The sequence below is a fragment of the Lynx canadensis genome, chromosome D4 (assembly GCF_007474595.2).
Source record: "Lynx canadensis isolate LIC74 chromosome D4, mLynCan4.pri.v2, whole genome shotgun sequence".
Lineage (NCBI taxonomy): Eukaryota > Metazoa > Chordata > Mammalia > Carnivora > Felidae > Lynx > Lynx canadensis.
Window position 1 is genome coordinate 39994999 of NC_044315.2, and position 15522 is coordinate 40010520.

The 15522-nt window shown below is 42.8% G+C and overlaps 1 protein-coding gene across 1 annotated transcript in view; it reads right to left on the minus strand.

The window, feature by feature from the left end:
• Window positions 1–15522, minus strand: part of LOC115499080 (FRAS1-related extracellular matrix protein 1-like) — a 42661-nt gene that overhangs the window by 22479 nt on the left and 4660 nt on the right. The window contains exons 2-6 of the mRNA XM_030292809.2: window positions 15206–15300; window positions 12771–13075; window positions 11203–11399; window positions 4154–4477; window positions 1115–1223 (exon numbers count right to left, since the gene is read on the minus strand). Coding sequence (XP_030148669.1) covers window positions 1115–1223; window positions 4154–4477; window positions 11203–11399; window positions 12771–13075; window positions 15206–15300 — 1030 coding nt within the window. The remainder of the gene's footprint in view (window positions 1–1114; window positions 1224–4153; window positions 4478–11202; window positions 11400–12770; window positions 13076–15205; window positions 15301–15522) is intronic.

The following is a 15522-nucleotide window of genomic DNA, read 5'->3' on the forward strand; positions in this document are numbered from 1 at the left end:
TCATCCATTATGATTTCATTCATTTCTATCCATTCCCTATTATTATTATTATTATTATCCATTAATTCAATTTATTCTGTCTGATACACTTTCCAAGTTTTCAATGATGAACATATATTAAGCCTTAATAAGTAAAATTCCATTTAAAAAAAAGATTCTGATGTCCAAAGTAGCCAAAACCAGATTTGGAGCTCTCTTAACAAGCCTGGATTTCACAGATCACACAGACTATGAATAATCTGTGCTCAAGCCATAATCCACTTAGTATATGATTTTTACTAAAGTTCAGGTTGCCAATTCTTTCTTTTCTTTTATTATCCCTCTAGCAGAGGTAGAGTGGGACATCTCCCAATGTTCTCCATCATGACCCAAACTCACACACATACAAACACGTGTGTGTGTGTACCTGCACGCAAAGACGTGCACACACACACACACACACACACACACACACACACACAGTATAAGCCACCACCTGACGATTTAAATCAGACAGAAATATTTTCCCCTTCACAGAGCCTACCACCACTGCTTATAAGTAGGTCTTGACTGCTATCAATGGAATCAGCGGGAAAGGGGAAAATCTTCATTCACCTTCCACATTTACATCTGATCTAAATATATACCTTGCATCATAAGACCACTCGGAAGTGACCTTCTTTTAAAACAAATAAAGCAGTTGAAGCTCTTATTCGTGTATTATGGCTTCCCTGCATGTCCCCACAGCAGGACAATGAATTGGTCTCCATTTTCCTTCCCTTTCTCTGAACGGTTCGAATTAGAGACCTTTTCCTTCTCAGCCCAACTGTAGCTCAGTATCACAAATAGTTACTTTCTTGCCACATTCAGTTGAAAGGTGTCCTTTTGGCTTATTTCCTACAGAGAAAAAAAAAAACGTGGCTTCACAGCACAGGAGTCCTGGTTTCAAATTTCTCACCCCGCAGGCAGGAAAAACAAAACAAAACAAAAACAACTATCTGATACCGTTAACTTGGCTGGGTTTCGGTTGCCTCATGTGTGAAATGGGAAGAAAACGACCTTTCTTTCCCGACCCATGCACTTTCCTGTCTTCCCTTCAGGGCTGTGCTGCTTAATGCCTTACACCGAACTTCACCTGTGTTCCAGGACACTCGCGGGGCATTCGTATCCGCTGTTCTGATGGAGATGTGGACTGTAATGGGTGCGCTCCTCTCAAAGAAGAAGTCGTAAGCCTCCACCTCCACCTGTAAACAAACAGTTGCATAGGAATCACACGTTGATAATTTATAGCTACAAAATACCATAATTCCCGGGGTATACATCACACCTGGAGGCAAAACAGATATAGGTTCAGCCGTCGCCTGATCTCATTTTTTGACAACCTCATCTCACTTTTTCAGGCTCTAGATCTTGTTCCTCAGTTAACAGTATTTTAAAATTTTCGTCTCCATACAACAAGTTCGTAACCGGAAGTAAGCAGATATGCTGGAGAAGCGTCCCTGCATTTGATCAGGAGACTATGTCAGAGCAGCATGAGAACACTCGAGCTTCTCTCAAAGGCACAGGGTCTAGAGCTGTAGATTTTAAATGAGGGAGACTTTGTTCCCCCAGGGGACATGTGGGAATGTGTGGAGACATTTTTGGGCTCACAAATGTGTGTGTGTGTGATGAGGGGTCCTACCGGCATTCGGTGGACAGAGGCCAGGGATGCTGCCACATACTATCATGCACAGGACAGCCCCCACGACAAAGAATTATCTAGTGCAAAATGTCAAGGGTGCTGCTTTTAAAAGACCCTGGTCTAGAGGCATATATCTCTCCAGACATATTTTTAAATATCCAGATTTTATTTGCATCCATGAAACCCATAGCTAATAAATGGGGTTATAGGATATGTGTTGAGCCTTATTATGTGTCGTTCATGTATCGCACCAGGGGTTGACAGAAAAGGACAAGGCATAATACAGAAATAGGAGGCACACGCCTATTGTTGAAGAATGTCCATTGACACCGATTGTCCATTTGGTCCATTTGAGAGGATAAATGCTCAAACAGCAACACGTCAGCAACTACCACAGTAACAAAAGGAACAGGTTCAAGGCTGCCAAAATTAACGGACTAAAAGTGGAATTATAAGGGAGGTGGGGATATCTCTTGTAGGTGTAACATAAATGTTTATTAGGTTGAGCCCTATGAAATGGTATGTTACATGCTCACTAAGAAACACTCTTCTCAAACGAACACACACTTCATAAAATGAGCTTGAATTTTCATGGCTGAAAGAATGGACCTCCTTGGCGTCACAGTCCAGGGAAGGGGCGGTTAGCTCCAGAAGCATTGGCCATGGTTGTGCTCTCGGGGGCCCCATCCCAGGTGGCTGAATGACCCCAGGGCTTCCAGCCCACAGGGTCTACAAAGCGCCTCATCCCCACTGAGAAAACTGAGAGTCACCTTCTAACAACAACAACAGAAACACACATTTGGACAGGTTCTGCTTTAAGGTTACATTGTACGATGTCAGAAAACGCATACGTGAAGCAGCCAGAGTAGCTGTGCTTTGTTTATGAGCTCGAGGTAAAAGCAGACGTCTGATGAGAAATTACTTCATCATACAGAAGGAACGAGAGGTGAGGGCAAGCATGAAAAAAACAGCCACCATTTACTCTTAGGAAATGAAGAAAAGAAAAGGACGACCGTTTGTAGCCTGAAGTCTTTTGCCTGCCCTGGAGGCTAAATGCAGAAAATGCCTAAATTCAGCGGAGGACAATTTGGAATCCCAGGGCCACTCATTTTCCTTAATAAGGCTGAACTCGGGGCGCCTGGGTGGCGCAGTCGGTTAAGCGTCCGACTTCAGCCAGGTCACAATCTCGCGGTCTGTGAGTTCGAGCCCCGCGTCAGGCTCTGGGCTGATGGCTCGGAGCCTGGAGCCTGTTTCTGATTCTGTGTCTCCCTCTCTCTCTGCCCCTCCCCTGTTCATGCTCTGTCTCTCTCTGTCCCAAAAATAAATAAACGTTGAAAAAAAAAAAATTAAAAAAAAAAAAAAATAAGGCTGAACTCAAGTCTGTGTCAACCCGCTCATTTAAAATTTCCATCCTGTTTGAATCAACTCACTGGTAGGTCTACAGGTTGGTTAAGCATTATTATTGCAAGACTGTAACCAGCGGCTCTCAACTCCCATCCGAAACCAAACACGAGGAAAGAGGCTGGAATCGTAGCAGACGGTACTTAGATTAGGCAGAGGACTTCCCTGACAGAAAGTGTTTGGCAGGGAAATTAGTCGTCCAGTGAGACTATAAAGTCTTCTATCCTGAGTCAGTGCTATTCATTAAAAGTAAGGATCCCAGTAAAACACTCCCCCCCGAAACAAGAAGGAATAATAGAATGCATTAATGAAAGGATTGTAGACAAAGTCATCTCTAACTCCAATGGTCTCTGCAATGCAGGAAGGCTTTCAAGGATGCCAGCTCAAACTGGTGAGCTCTGGGCCACAAGTGGTCCTCAGAAATATTTTGTAGCTGGCACAATTTTAAAACTTTTAGAACTCTTAGTATGTATTATTTATTTATTATTTTTTTTAATATGTATTATATATTTAAAAATCGAAACACTGAGGGGCGCCTGGTTGGCGTCTCTTGGTTTCAGCTCGGGTCATGATCTCACAGTTCGTGAGTTCGAGCCCTGCATCCGGCTCCGTGCTGGCAATGCAGAGCCTGCTTGGGATTCTCTCTCTGCCCCTTCCCTGTTCACTCTCTCTGTCTCTCCCTCAAAATAAATACACTTAAAAAACTGAAACATTTTTACAAACTTACAGATTTCCAATGTCTCTGCAGGACAAGAGTTATAGCTATCCGGTATGTCTGTTTGCCTGTATTCTTACAGGGCAGCAGTCATCGGAGCCCCGGTGCACCTGTGCCTTCTAAACGGCCAGCTCTTTTCAGTCCCTGCAGTGTCCCTCCCCCTGCCCCCCCCCACCCCACCCCAGCCAGATTTGCTCTTTGGATCACCCGCCAGGCTCCTCTAGGCATCTGAATCTGCCTCCAGATTTACCGTGATGGATTCTCCTTTGAGGCAATGACTGTACAAACAAACTCACCTGAAGGTTAAGGGAAGTGGCCTCTCTGAGCACTCTGTAAATACCAAACAGGCTGGAAGCTCTGTCTCCCTTTCTTCTTACCTCGTAATGTCTCCTCACAGAATGGCTGCTGTTTGGCGGCTGATAGGCTATCTGCATGTCGCTTAGATCTTTCCAGGTGAACGAGGAGACGGGTCTGGTGTGATCCCACAGATGAGTCACGTAGCCCTGGGGTGGGGCCTTAGTAACGTTGAACACCAGCAAGGGCTTGGGCGTCTCATCCTCTTCACAGTCCAGAACGGCTGTGGTCAAAGAGGTCAGGATGAACTGATCCACTTCCAGAATGAACATGGCCATGAACGCAGCCCTTGGAATCTGATTAGGAATGCCGGCTCTGATATAGACGGGCAACCACGCACTCTCTGACTTTTGGAGGGGAAAGAAAATATGAGGGAAGAAACAACATAAGTAAAGCTATCACGTATCTGGTTCCCAGGATGGTAGACGGAGTGTCCTTTAGTGACCTGAAACCTGGCTGCACATGAGAATCACTGGAGAGTCTTAAACATACACTAAATGCCCAAGCCCTATCTCCATGGGTTCTAATTTAGTTGTTCCAAAAAAGGGACAAGAAAACTGGCATTTTTTTTAAAAAAAATTTAATGTTTATTTATTTTTGAGAGATAGAGAGAGAGAAACAGAGCACAAGCGGAGTAGGGACAGAGAAAGGGAGATACAGAATCCGAAGCAGGCTGCAGGCTCTGAGCTGTCAGCACAGAGCCTGATGCGGGGCTCAAACCCACGAACTGCGAGATCATGACCTGGGCCGGAGTCGGAAGCTCAACTGACTGAGCCACCCAGATGTCCAGAAAACTGGTGTTTTTTTTTAATTTTATTTATTTATTTTTTTAATTTACATCCAAGTTAGTTAGCATCTAGTGCAACAATGATTTCAGGAGTAGATTCTTCCGTGCCCCTTACCCATTTAGCCCATCCCCCGTCCCTCAACCCCTCCGGTAACCCTCAGTTTGTTCTCCATATTTATGAGTCTCTTCTGTTTTGTCCCCCTCCCTGTTTTTGTATTACTTTTGTTTCCCTTCCCTTACGTTCATCTGTCTCTTAAAGTCCTCATATGAGTGAGGTCATACGATATTTGTTTTTCTCTGACTAATTTCACTTAGCATAATACCCTCCAGTTCCATCCACGTAGTTGCAAATGGCAAGATTTCATTCTTTTTGGTTGCCGAGTAATACTCCATTGTATATATAAACCACATCTTCTTTATGCATTCATCCATCGACGGACATTTGGGCTCTTTCCATACTTTGGCTATTGTTGATAGTGCTGCTACAAACATGGGGGTGCATGTGTCCCTTTGAAACAGCACATCTGTATCCCGTGAATAAATGCCTAGTAGTGCGATTGCTGGGTCGTAGTGTAGTTCTATTTTTAGTTTTTTGAGGAACCTCTATACTGTTTTCCAGAGTGACTGCACCGGCTTGCATTCTGAAAAAACTGGTATTTTTAAAGCTCTCTGGTGACTCTAACATGTAGCCGGGGTTGAAAAGGGACAATAGTTTTGGCATCAGAAGGAAATGTCCTTTTGATTCTATGTCCAGCACTTACGATTTTAATCAAGCTATTTAATTCCTAGATCTTTCCCCCCTCCACCCATTTGTGAAATGGAAATACTGGACCCCCAAATAAGTCACATTCAGTATGCTGAACACTGGATATTGGACTAGAAGTTGTAATCTGTATGCAACAAAATGTTAAAAATGGAATTCTTTTTGGCTCAGGCTGAACTAAAGTTCCAATGAAAGTGACAACAGATTTCAAAGTGAATGTGATACCAATACTATAGGCAGAATTTACAAAGCAGATTGTCTAGAACCAGTTCCAGACTCTAGAACCCTCTCACTCGCTACAAGAATAGAGAAGGGTTGCGAGGGGAAGAGAAAGTTTTCTTCGTAGAGAAGAGCGCATTGCTGTGCTGAGTCACTCCTTTGGTCCCCAACCCCACACACCTCCGTGAAGCGGAAAAGTGGGCAATGCTATATTTGTCTCTGGTATCCAGTGTCCAGAGAGAAGTTTCCTTGAGACCAGCCTTAAAATGTATCTTTTACAGGTAAGGACACAAAGGACTGATGCTCATACAGGAGGAACTAAGCAGCCAGACGCAGAAGAATAATGGTGTCTGTTCTGGGATCTGCCTGTAGTCCTTGTTTGCAGCAGAGAAAAATACCTGAGTGCTCCAGATATGGGCCAAGTGGGACAGAGGATTGGTGTGGGGTCATCCTGGACCCTGACCTTTTGGGTGCTTCTGCGAGAAGGCAAAGAATCCCTGCCATAGGCAGCTGGAGGTGGGAATCATCCTAGGAGCTATGGGAGGACTTGCAAGTGAATACTCAGAAACGCCTCCTCTGGAGATGAGATCCACCAGTAGGAGACGTCCAGGACCGGGGATCCCCAGAGAAAGCAGGAAACTGCCCTGGGGACAAAGAAGCAGCTTGAAACATTTGCCAGACTTAGGGGGCATGAAGTCATATTCTATCAGTGTCTCATTCAACGCTCTCCCCACCGCTCCCCCAAAACTGGCCCCCCCCAGGTCAGAAGTCCTGAAACTAGCCAGCAAAACTCCTAAGAGAGAAGTACAATAGAGAAAGAGGAGACAATCACCCCTCTCCCCTCCCGCTGCATGCTTTATGAAGACGAATTAATGATACGCTGAGACATCTCAGGGTTTAGAGTATCTATTTTTCACATGCCGTTAAAAAATAGAGTCATAATTGGAAAATTCAAGAATGGGAAAATCACAACATAAAAGGACTGGTGCTGAACAATAAGACCATCTAAGCCTAGGGTTAAGCCTAAATAAATATGTTATTTTAGACATGTTAACAAAATGGATATAAACATCAAAAAGAGCTTACTTGAAATAAAAGATAGACGATATAAGAAATAACAAATATAATAACTGAATGCTAGAACTAAAATTTTATTTTTTTAAATGTTTACTTATAAATGTTTAAATGTATATTTTTTTAAAATGTTTATTTTCATCAGAAGAAAGAGCGAGTGCACAGGAGTGTGTGAGAGCAGAGGAGGGGCAGTGAGAGAGAGGAGAGAGACTCCCAAGCAGGCTCCGTGTGCTGTGACTGCCGTGCCCAACACAGAACTTGAACCCACGAACCATGAGATCATGACCTGAGCTGAAACCAAGAGTCAGAGGCTCAACTGACTGAGCCACTGAGGAGACAACTAAAATTTCAGATTGCATAAACAAAGGTGGGGAGATGGGCAATCACTAGGAGAAAGGATAAATAGGACCGATCCTTATCATATATAGGAAGGAGCCAAAAGACTCATTTCATTTTTTGTCTTAAATATTAAAAACTTAAGTTAAACAATGTTTTCAATTTTAGAACTAAATCCCAGTAAAACATAAGGTCAGATAAACGACTTTCAAATAAGTGAAGAAAAAGGCATAGAAAATATAATCTATATTACAAGACAAATTTTTTTTTAGTTAGCAAGAGAACATAAAACAAGATGATAGAAAAAATATATGCCCATTATTATAAAACCATAGCTTATATTCCCATGTTCAAGACAAATATTCTGAAATTAAATAGCTAATTACTTATGCCTTATAGGAGAGGCATTTAGAATAAAATTGCATACAAAGATTAAAAGTAAAGGGACAATCCAAAGTTACCATGTAAAGAAAAAAGCAGAAGTGGTCATATTACTTTCAAAGAAAGACGAATCAAGGCAAAAGGCATTAAAAAAGGACAGCGTGGGCAGTTGATATTGATAAAATAGACAAGACAAGGATTCTTATAGGAATCATTATATTTAATATTATTCTGGCTAAACCAGTGGAGAACATAGCAAAAATAAGAGGAATAATTACTGAAAAAGAAAGGACAAAATTATCATCATTAGTGAAAGATATAATTATGGTCTTCAAAAGCCCAAAGAATTTAAAAATTCTTGGAATAATTGAATTCAAGAAAGAAGCCAGATAAAAGAAAATTATACCAAAAAATAGCTTTCCTATTTATCATCAGTAACCAATGAGAAGACATAATGGAGGGGAAAGTGCCTATTCATAGTAATTTCCCAAAAGCACACTGCCTTGGACAGGCCTTAATAAGTATGCTCAACTTACATGAAGAAAACTGCAAATTTTACAGAAACACATCAAAGAACATTTGCCTAGATGAAGCGAGATCCCTCATTTCTGGATAAGAAGGCTCAGTATGCTAAATGTTCTAATATTCCAATTACTTCCAAAATAGCATACGGTTTTAATCCAATCCCGATAAAACTACTTAGGGCTTGAGAACTACGTATAGGTGAGAATGGGTTAGGAAACTTTGAAGACAAGTGATAAGGAAGAACTTGCCTGTAAAATACTGAAGTGTATCATTGCCCTTTTATATTTAGAATGAATGATACTGGCACAAGAATAAGTAGGCAAATCTAAGGAACAAAAGAACTAGCCTTGAAGTCATATACATAATATTTTCTATGCAATAGAAGCAGCATCAAAAATCAATGAGAAACAGGTTAGTTCTTCAATACCAAGTGCTGAAATCTGGGCTACTTGGGAAAAAAACTGTTCCTGTGTTTCGCAATATTATAGAATTCATTTTGGGTAGATTACAAAAACAAATGTAAGCAAGAAATCCTTAAAAATCTAGAAGAAATTATGGGTGAAGAGTCATTTAGTTACTTGATGAGAATGGACTGTACAGGCATAAAAATGATAAAATAACAAGATTTTAAAACTTCAAATATAGTATAAATTCAGTTGCATGAAACAGAATCAACACTGTTGTACCTGTCTCCTTACCATGTGTATAAGTGTGTGTGTGTGTGTGTATAAAAGGGTTGAAACATAACTCGTTCTGTTTTCTTATTGTGCTTTCTATGAGGTTTTTAAAAATTATTCTCTGCAGTGAGCATATTGTTTTGATATTCATAAAAGAATGTGTTTTATGACATGCCAAATTGCCTATGGAGTAAGTTAATTAACAAAACAAGAAGGTCATTTAAAGGGGAAAAATCCCAATCAAACTGATCTGAAAATATAAACAAACAAAGTCCTAACTCAATATAGAGATGTAAAAAAAAAAAAGAAAAATCAGTCAGGGGACCCACCTAGGTGGCTTAGTCGGTTAAGTGTCCAACTTCGGCTCAGGTCATGATCTCATGGTCCATGAGTTCAAGCCCCGCATCGGGCTCTGTGCTGACAGCTCACAGCCTGAGGCCTGCTTTGGATTCTGTGTTTTCCTCTCTTTCTGCCCCTGCCCTGCTGGTTCGTTCTCTCTCTCTCTCTCTCTCTCTCTCTCTCTCTCTCTCTCAAAAATAAAGAAATATTTTTTAAAATTTTTTTAAAGGAAGAAAAATCAGTCAGGAAGAAAAATGGGTCTAATTTTTTTAATGGAGATAAGAAATCAATAGAAGTGAAAGCTTTGTGTCAAAAAGACAAAAAGACATCTACAAATAGGAGGCCTAGAATTTAGTCTTGGCTCAGTCATAAGGCCACATATGTATGGACAAGGCATGCAATTTCTCTGGCCACCACCCTACAAGGGGTTGGGCTACACCAGTCGTTTCCAAACGTAGCTGATGACCCATTTTTTCCTGGGTAGCTTCTTTAACTGGCAAAACATGCATGGTGCTTACTATGTGCCAGGTGCTTTGTAAGTATCATCTTGTTTATTTCTCTCGCTTACTCTCAGAAGTAGGTTCTCTTATCCCCGTTTTCAGGTTTTAAAACCTGAGGCATAAAATCCAAAGTCAGAGAGCTAGTTAAATAGACATTTGAACCCAGGCAAACTGGGCCCAGTGTTCATGTTCTTCGCTACCGTGAGGCTCAGAAATCTATCCTTTAAGATTCTCCACGTTATTTACCTAATCAATTTGACCAGACCATCTATCTCAATTCTAAAATTCTGTGATCTTACTTTATTATTTTCTTATCATTTCTTGTCTTATCAATTCCTTGGCGGTGGGGGGGGTGGGGTGGATAATAATGTTCAATATCTGAGTTTCTTAGGAGGAATCCTAATAAGAAGTCAAAGTCTGAAAGATGGAGGTCTTTCATGAATGCTACCGTGGATCATCTTACGTCAGCATGAAGTCTGAGCTGTTTTAGCTGATGCACAGTTGCTCAGCTAACCAAATAAACCAATTCTAGAGTATATGAATCAGTGGAGTAGCATGTTCAATATTTCATATAAATTGATTTCATCTTCTACCTTCATGTCAGTGTGAGGTCAATAGAAGGGAAGGGCGGGAGATTTAAAAGAGATTGAACGATGGAAGAGGCTTCGGGGGACTGCCTGTCTCTTTGATGACCTAGTCCTCCATCTCAAAGTCTGAAAGAATGAAAAGGATATAATCCACTATACTCATAAAAATGGGACTAGGTTTCCCCTTCTTCCTAGTTTCCCATGGACTTACCTAGTGGATGTGTGCGCCCCCTCATTTCCTCTAATGGGGGAAAAGAGGTTCTGTAAAAGAAGGGGGAAATGAAACCTCAAAGAGAGGGTGCTACAAAAGATCAAATGACAAGCTGAAGAATACTGAAGGGGGAGGAGGAAGAAGAAGGGTAGCATGTAACTGGCCCCAGTCCTTCCTCCATTGCCTTAGTGGTGGCAGAGTTAGGAGAGTCGGGGAGGAGAAATTATAGACTGACAGTCTGCACAAAGGCTCCATCCAATTTCAAGCACTCACTGGCAGAACAAGCCTATAGTTCTTTTTTTTTTTTTTAATTTTTTTAAGCTTTATTTATTTCTGAGAGAGAGAGAGAGAGGGAGACAGAATGTGAGTAGGGGAGACAGAGAGAGAGACACAGAATCCGAAGCAGGCTCCAGGCTCTGAGCTGTCGGCACAGAGCCTGACGCGGGGCTCGAACTCACGGACCGCGAGATCATGACCTGAGCCGAAGTCGGACGCTTAACCGACTGAGCCACCCAGGCGCCCCAACAAGCCTGCAGTTCTCATGCGTCACTGGGCAGTCCCACCCGCAATGGCCCAGGAGCTGTCTGTCCCGGCATGGCAGTCAGCACGAGCAGCTCCATGGAGGTGGCTCTCTTGCTGCGGTGGGGGACAGACACAGAACCCCGAACTCTACCTTGTATACGATTTTACTCCTGCCATCTGTGAGGTCCAGCCGGATGGAGATGTAATCAATGTTGGGAGAAGGGGGGTCCGTGTGTTGGTAACGAAGCCCCATCAGCAGGAACTCCTCACAGCTCACTTTGAAACTTCCTGCTTTCTTCAGGCCCAGGCTACAGCTTCCACCTGGACACTTCAGGTCTGTTCCCAGTTCTAGAATGGACAGCACTGAATTAAGAGAGTCACTTGAGCATGACTGTGAAATGTAAAAAACTAATCCTCCCTCCCATGGATACTTATTCCCTCTCACTGCCTCACGAACACCCTCATATACCCTCTAGTCATTCACGGAGAGGGCTGGCATTGCTCTAGAACCCTGTTGTTTCTTTTACTGAAAAGAATAGTTGACCAGTTGTCTCCTGAGATCCTTGCCCACCAAAAGTCACACTGAGAGAAAAAAAATCATAAAATGCATGTTCTGGTGCTTGAATATCCTTGACAGATAGGCCTCTGGGTCACGACTGCCTCCCATCGTCCAGCAGAGGCCTTCCTTCACTGCATCCACTTCCATGGCTTCTTCATGTGGTCTCTCTGAGGCTGTTCTACTCGCTGAAATTCTCTCCCTGCTGTGCTCGTCACACCCTCAAGTCCAGACACCCTTCCAGGTCCACGGAGTCCTTTTCTTAACCCCCCTTTAAATACTCTGTAACCACCTCAACCAACCCGATCTCTCCCACTAAAAACCATAATCATCTCTGCCATAGTCTCTCTGTCTCTGCCCGGCTTCATAGTTCACTCTTGTGGGGTAAATGACACACACAGGCCACTCGCGTTTCCAGTGGCCTTCTGTACATTCCCCTGACGTACAAAATGAGTATTCTACTTCTTAACCAGATGGTTGTGAACCCTGAACAAGAGCACTTCGTGTGCTAGCCTGCCTTTAGCTGTAAATTGAGGCCCAAATTCAAGGCATTACTGTGATCGTGATTATCCCTTCTATTTCTTGGCCTTCCCATAATGCCTAGAATACTATTGTGCATATAGGAGGTGCCCAAAATATACTGATGAAATGAATAACAGAAGGAACATTGTCCATCAACTCTTCCTGATTTAAACCACGGCTACCGCTATGCTCTACCTCAGACTTATTCATAATCAAACAGTATTTAATAAATACACCAACTACTCTCACGACCCCTGCCATTGCTACCATGAATAATAACAGCTGACAATTACGGAGCACTTGCTATGAGCCAGACACGGTGTGAACCACACTTTGTGCACGGGATCTCATTTACTCCAGCTTTCCACAACCCTGTGAGGCAGCTACTCTCCTTACTCCTTTTACAGAGGCTTGATGCAGTTAAGTAACTTACCTAAAATCACCCAGGAAATAAGTAGCAGAGGCAGTTTTCAAACCCAGGTCGTATGGATCCCCAAGTGCGTACTCTTCCCCACTAACTGACATGTTTCAACCAGCAACACGTTCTTAGATCAAGTCCAACTTTTTGTCCCAGTGGAAAATGACTATTTCCAGATACATCAGTTCTCGTAACATTCAGATAGGTATTCAAACATACATACGAGATTCAGGGAAAAAACTGTGCGGCTGATCTCCACGAGGTTTTTCTGGCCGAGGCTCCGGCAGGACCACCTGACCGTGGGCTGGCAGCCGGCTTCCCGGCACAGGATCCAGCCTGACTGTGCACTCCAGGCCGGCCGCCCCCTCGTAGTCAAATCTGAGCACGTTCTTATCAATGGCTCGGGACAGGCCATAGAATTCGGACACCTCCAGTACGTTGTTACTCATACGGATGATGTTACAGTCTGGTTCCAGGAGATAGACCCGCAGGATAAAGGTTTCCATGAAGGTATCCGTCTCAGTAAATCTGTGGAGAGAACGGAGCAAAGGCAGTATGTACTGGTGCTCAGATACTTCTGGTATCTGTGAACTGACTTGCTTTGAAGCTTAAAGATTGCCTTTATAAGAGTTTGGATTTCTACTCCCAATCTCTGTCCTTGTCCGTTCATCTCCTTAGCTTGGTGTCGACTCCCTTTCCCGCCATCTCCATCCCCAGGATCTTTCTTTCAACACCTTCTCTCAAACCCGTCATCCGTACTGATATGTAATGACTTCTGGGAGCTCGGAATCTCACTCCCAGCACATGTATCATTTAAGAGTATCAAGCTCGTGCAGTTTATGGACCGAATCGTGATTCAGGAGTGAAAGGGTGAGGAGTTTCTGCAGCATCAGCATCTTGTTGCTCTTCAGAAACCCACGAGAGGCACTGTCAATTCCATTTACAGGTGAGGACAGCGAGGCACAAAGGCCACGTAGCTTGCCAAAGGGGCCGAAGAGGAGGTGAGGAGGGAACAAGCATGTTCTCTGATTTTTCTGCCTCCACCTCCTCTGAATATTCTACTTTGAATGTCCTCGAGACCAAGAAGAGCAGCTCCTCTGCCTCAGCCCTTCTCCGGCCCTGCTCCTGCACCCTCTCCGCCCCTTGGAAACTCCAGGAGTGGGAGCAGTCGGAACCCATCAGCTTCTCCAGCCCTTCCAGGCAAGCTGTCCGAAGTTCGTTTTCTAACTCTGCAGTCGTAGAAAGATCAAACCACCACCCAGTGTGCTGGTTATAAGGAATCCTCGGGTATTGTTTCTTTTTTGAGCACAGCATTTTGTTCCAGCCTCTCTTTCAAGACTTGTTTTGCATTACAAGTACCTACCCTTATTTTGGGTCAGCCTAGGAGCACGTAAAGTCCATGTATCCTCACCTTCGGGTTTCCTATGCCCAGCGTAGGGCCGTGAGCTATAGCAGGTGATCATAAGTGTCTATAGGATGATTCACTGTTCCAGCGTCCTCTACAAAACGCTTTGTGTTACGGTAGTACTTCAGGGAAATACACACTAGGATATTTTAGCCAAATATTCATAACAGCAACAAAAATAAGTACAAAACTATCTAAAAGCCTATCCCATCTACTGAATTGTCAGTCACCTCTATGAAGTGAGTAATACCATAACCATGAGCTTCCTTTTTAAATTAATTTTTTACTGAGCTATAATTCATATACCCTCAAATGCACCTTTTTAAAGCATACAACTCAGTGGTTTTTAGTATATTCACAAGGTTGTGCAACCATCACAACTATCTAATTCCAGACCGTTTTTATCACGCCAAAAAGAAATTCGTAGCCATTAACTGTCACTCCCCATGTGCCCTTCCCCAGCCCCTGGCGACCACTAATCTTTCTGTGTTTTTGGATTTGTGTTTTCTGGATGCTGCATATAAATGAAAAGGTATATGACCTTTTGTGTCTGGTTTCTTTCATTGAGCATGATGGGTTCAAGGTCCATCCATGCTGTGGCCTGAATCAGATCGTCATTCCGTTGTATGGCTGAATACCATTCCAGTGTATGGATATGCCACATTTGGCTTATACATTCATCAGTTAGGATTTCAACTTTTCAGATACCACGAATAATGCTACAGTGAAGATTTGTGGACAAGTGAAAATACAGGTTTTTATTCCTCTCATTATACATTTAGGAGTAGAACTGCTGGGTCACATGGTCACTCTGTACTTAACTTTATAATTGATTTTCTTAACACTTCTATCATTTAGTATGTTTAAAATTAGAAGCTACTGTACTACTTACGAACTAAGCGGCTGATAATCAGAATGAAGAATACCATTCAGCTTTGGAATATATTTTCCTACTCCTCATTAGGAATCTGTATTTTGCAATTTTCACTTCCTGTCAGAAGTAAGAAGGTGGATCACCGGAGGTGATCCCCTGAAGGGAAGCAGGACAGAAATTTGCTACAGAAAAGCCGCCAGGAAGATGATACAAATCAAGGTAATTGAAAGTCAGCTATAATTCTTGCCTCATCTACTTAGGTCCTCAATTTCTACTGATGACCGTCTTCTTTGGAATCTAGTAACTAGCCTCATGACAATATCTATCTATAGAAATAAAGCCTTAAGAAGTACACAGAATGGTTATGTGTGCTGCTTACCTGTAAAGTCTAAGCTTCACTGTGTCTTCATCAAGAATCGGGCAACCATTGTGAATATACTTTACTTCATTAGGAAGGAAATGGCAGTCAAAGACCTAGTTCATGTGAAAAAATGGATAAATATTTGTGAAAAAAAATGGTACAAGATTTGATTTTTCTGGCAGTGGAATACTGCCTGGGGAAATTATGGCCTATGAGTGGGGTATGCACATGTGTGTGTGTGTGCGTGTGTGTGCGTGTGTGCACGTTGTAACCACCACCACCCACTGTGCCCCTCTACCCGCCTCTGTGTCCGCTCACCATCCTGCTTTCATACA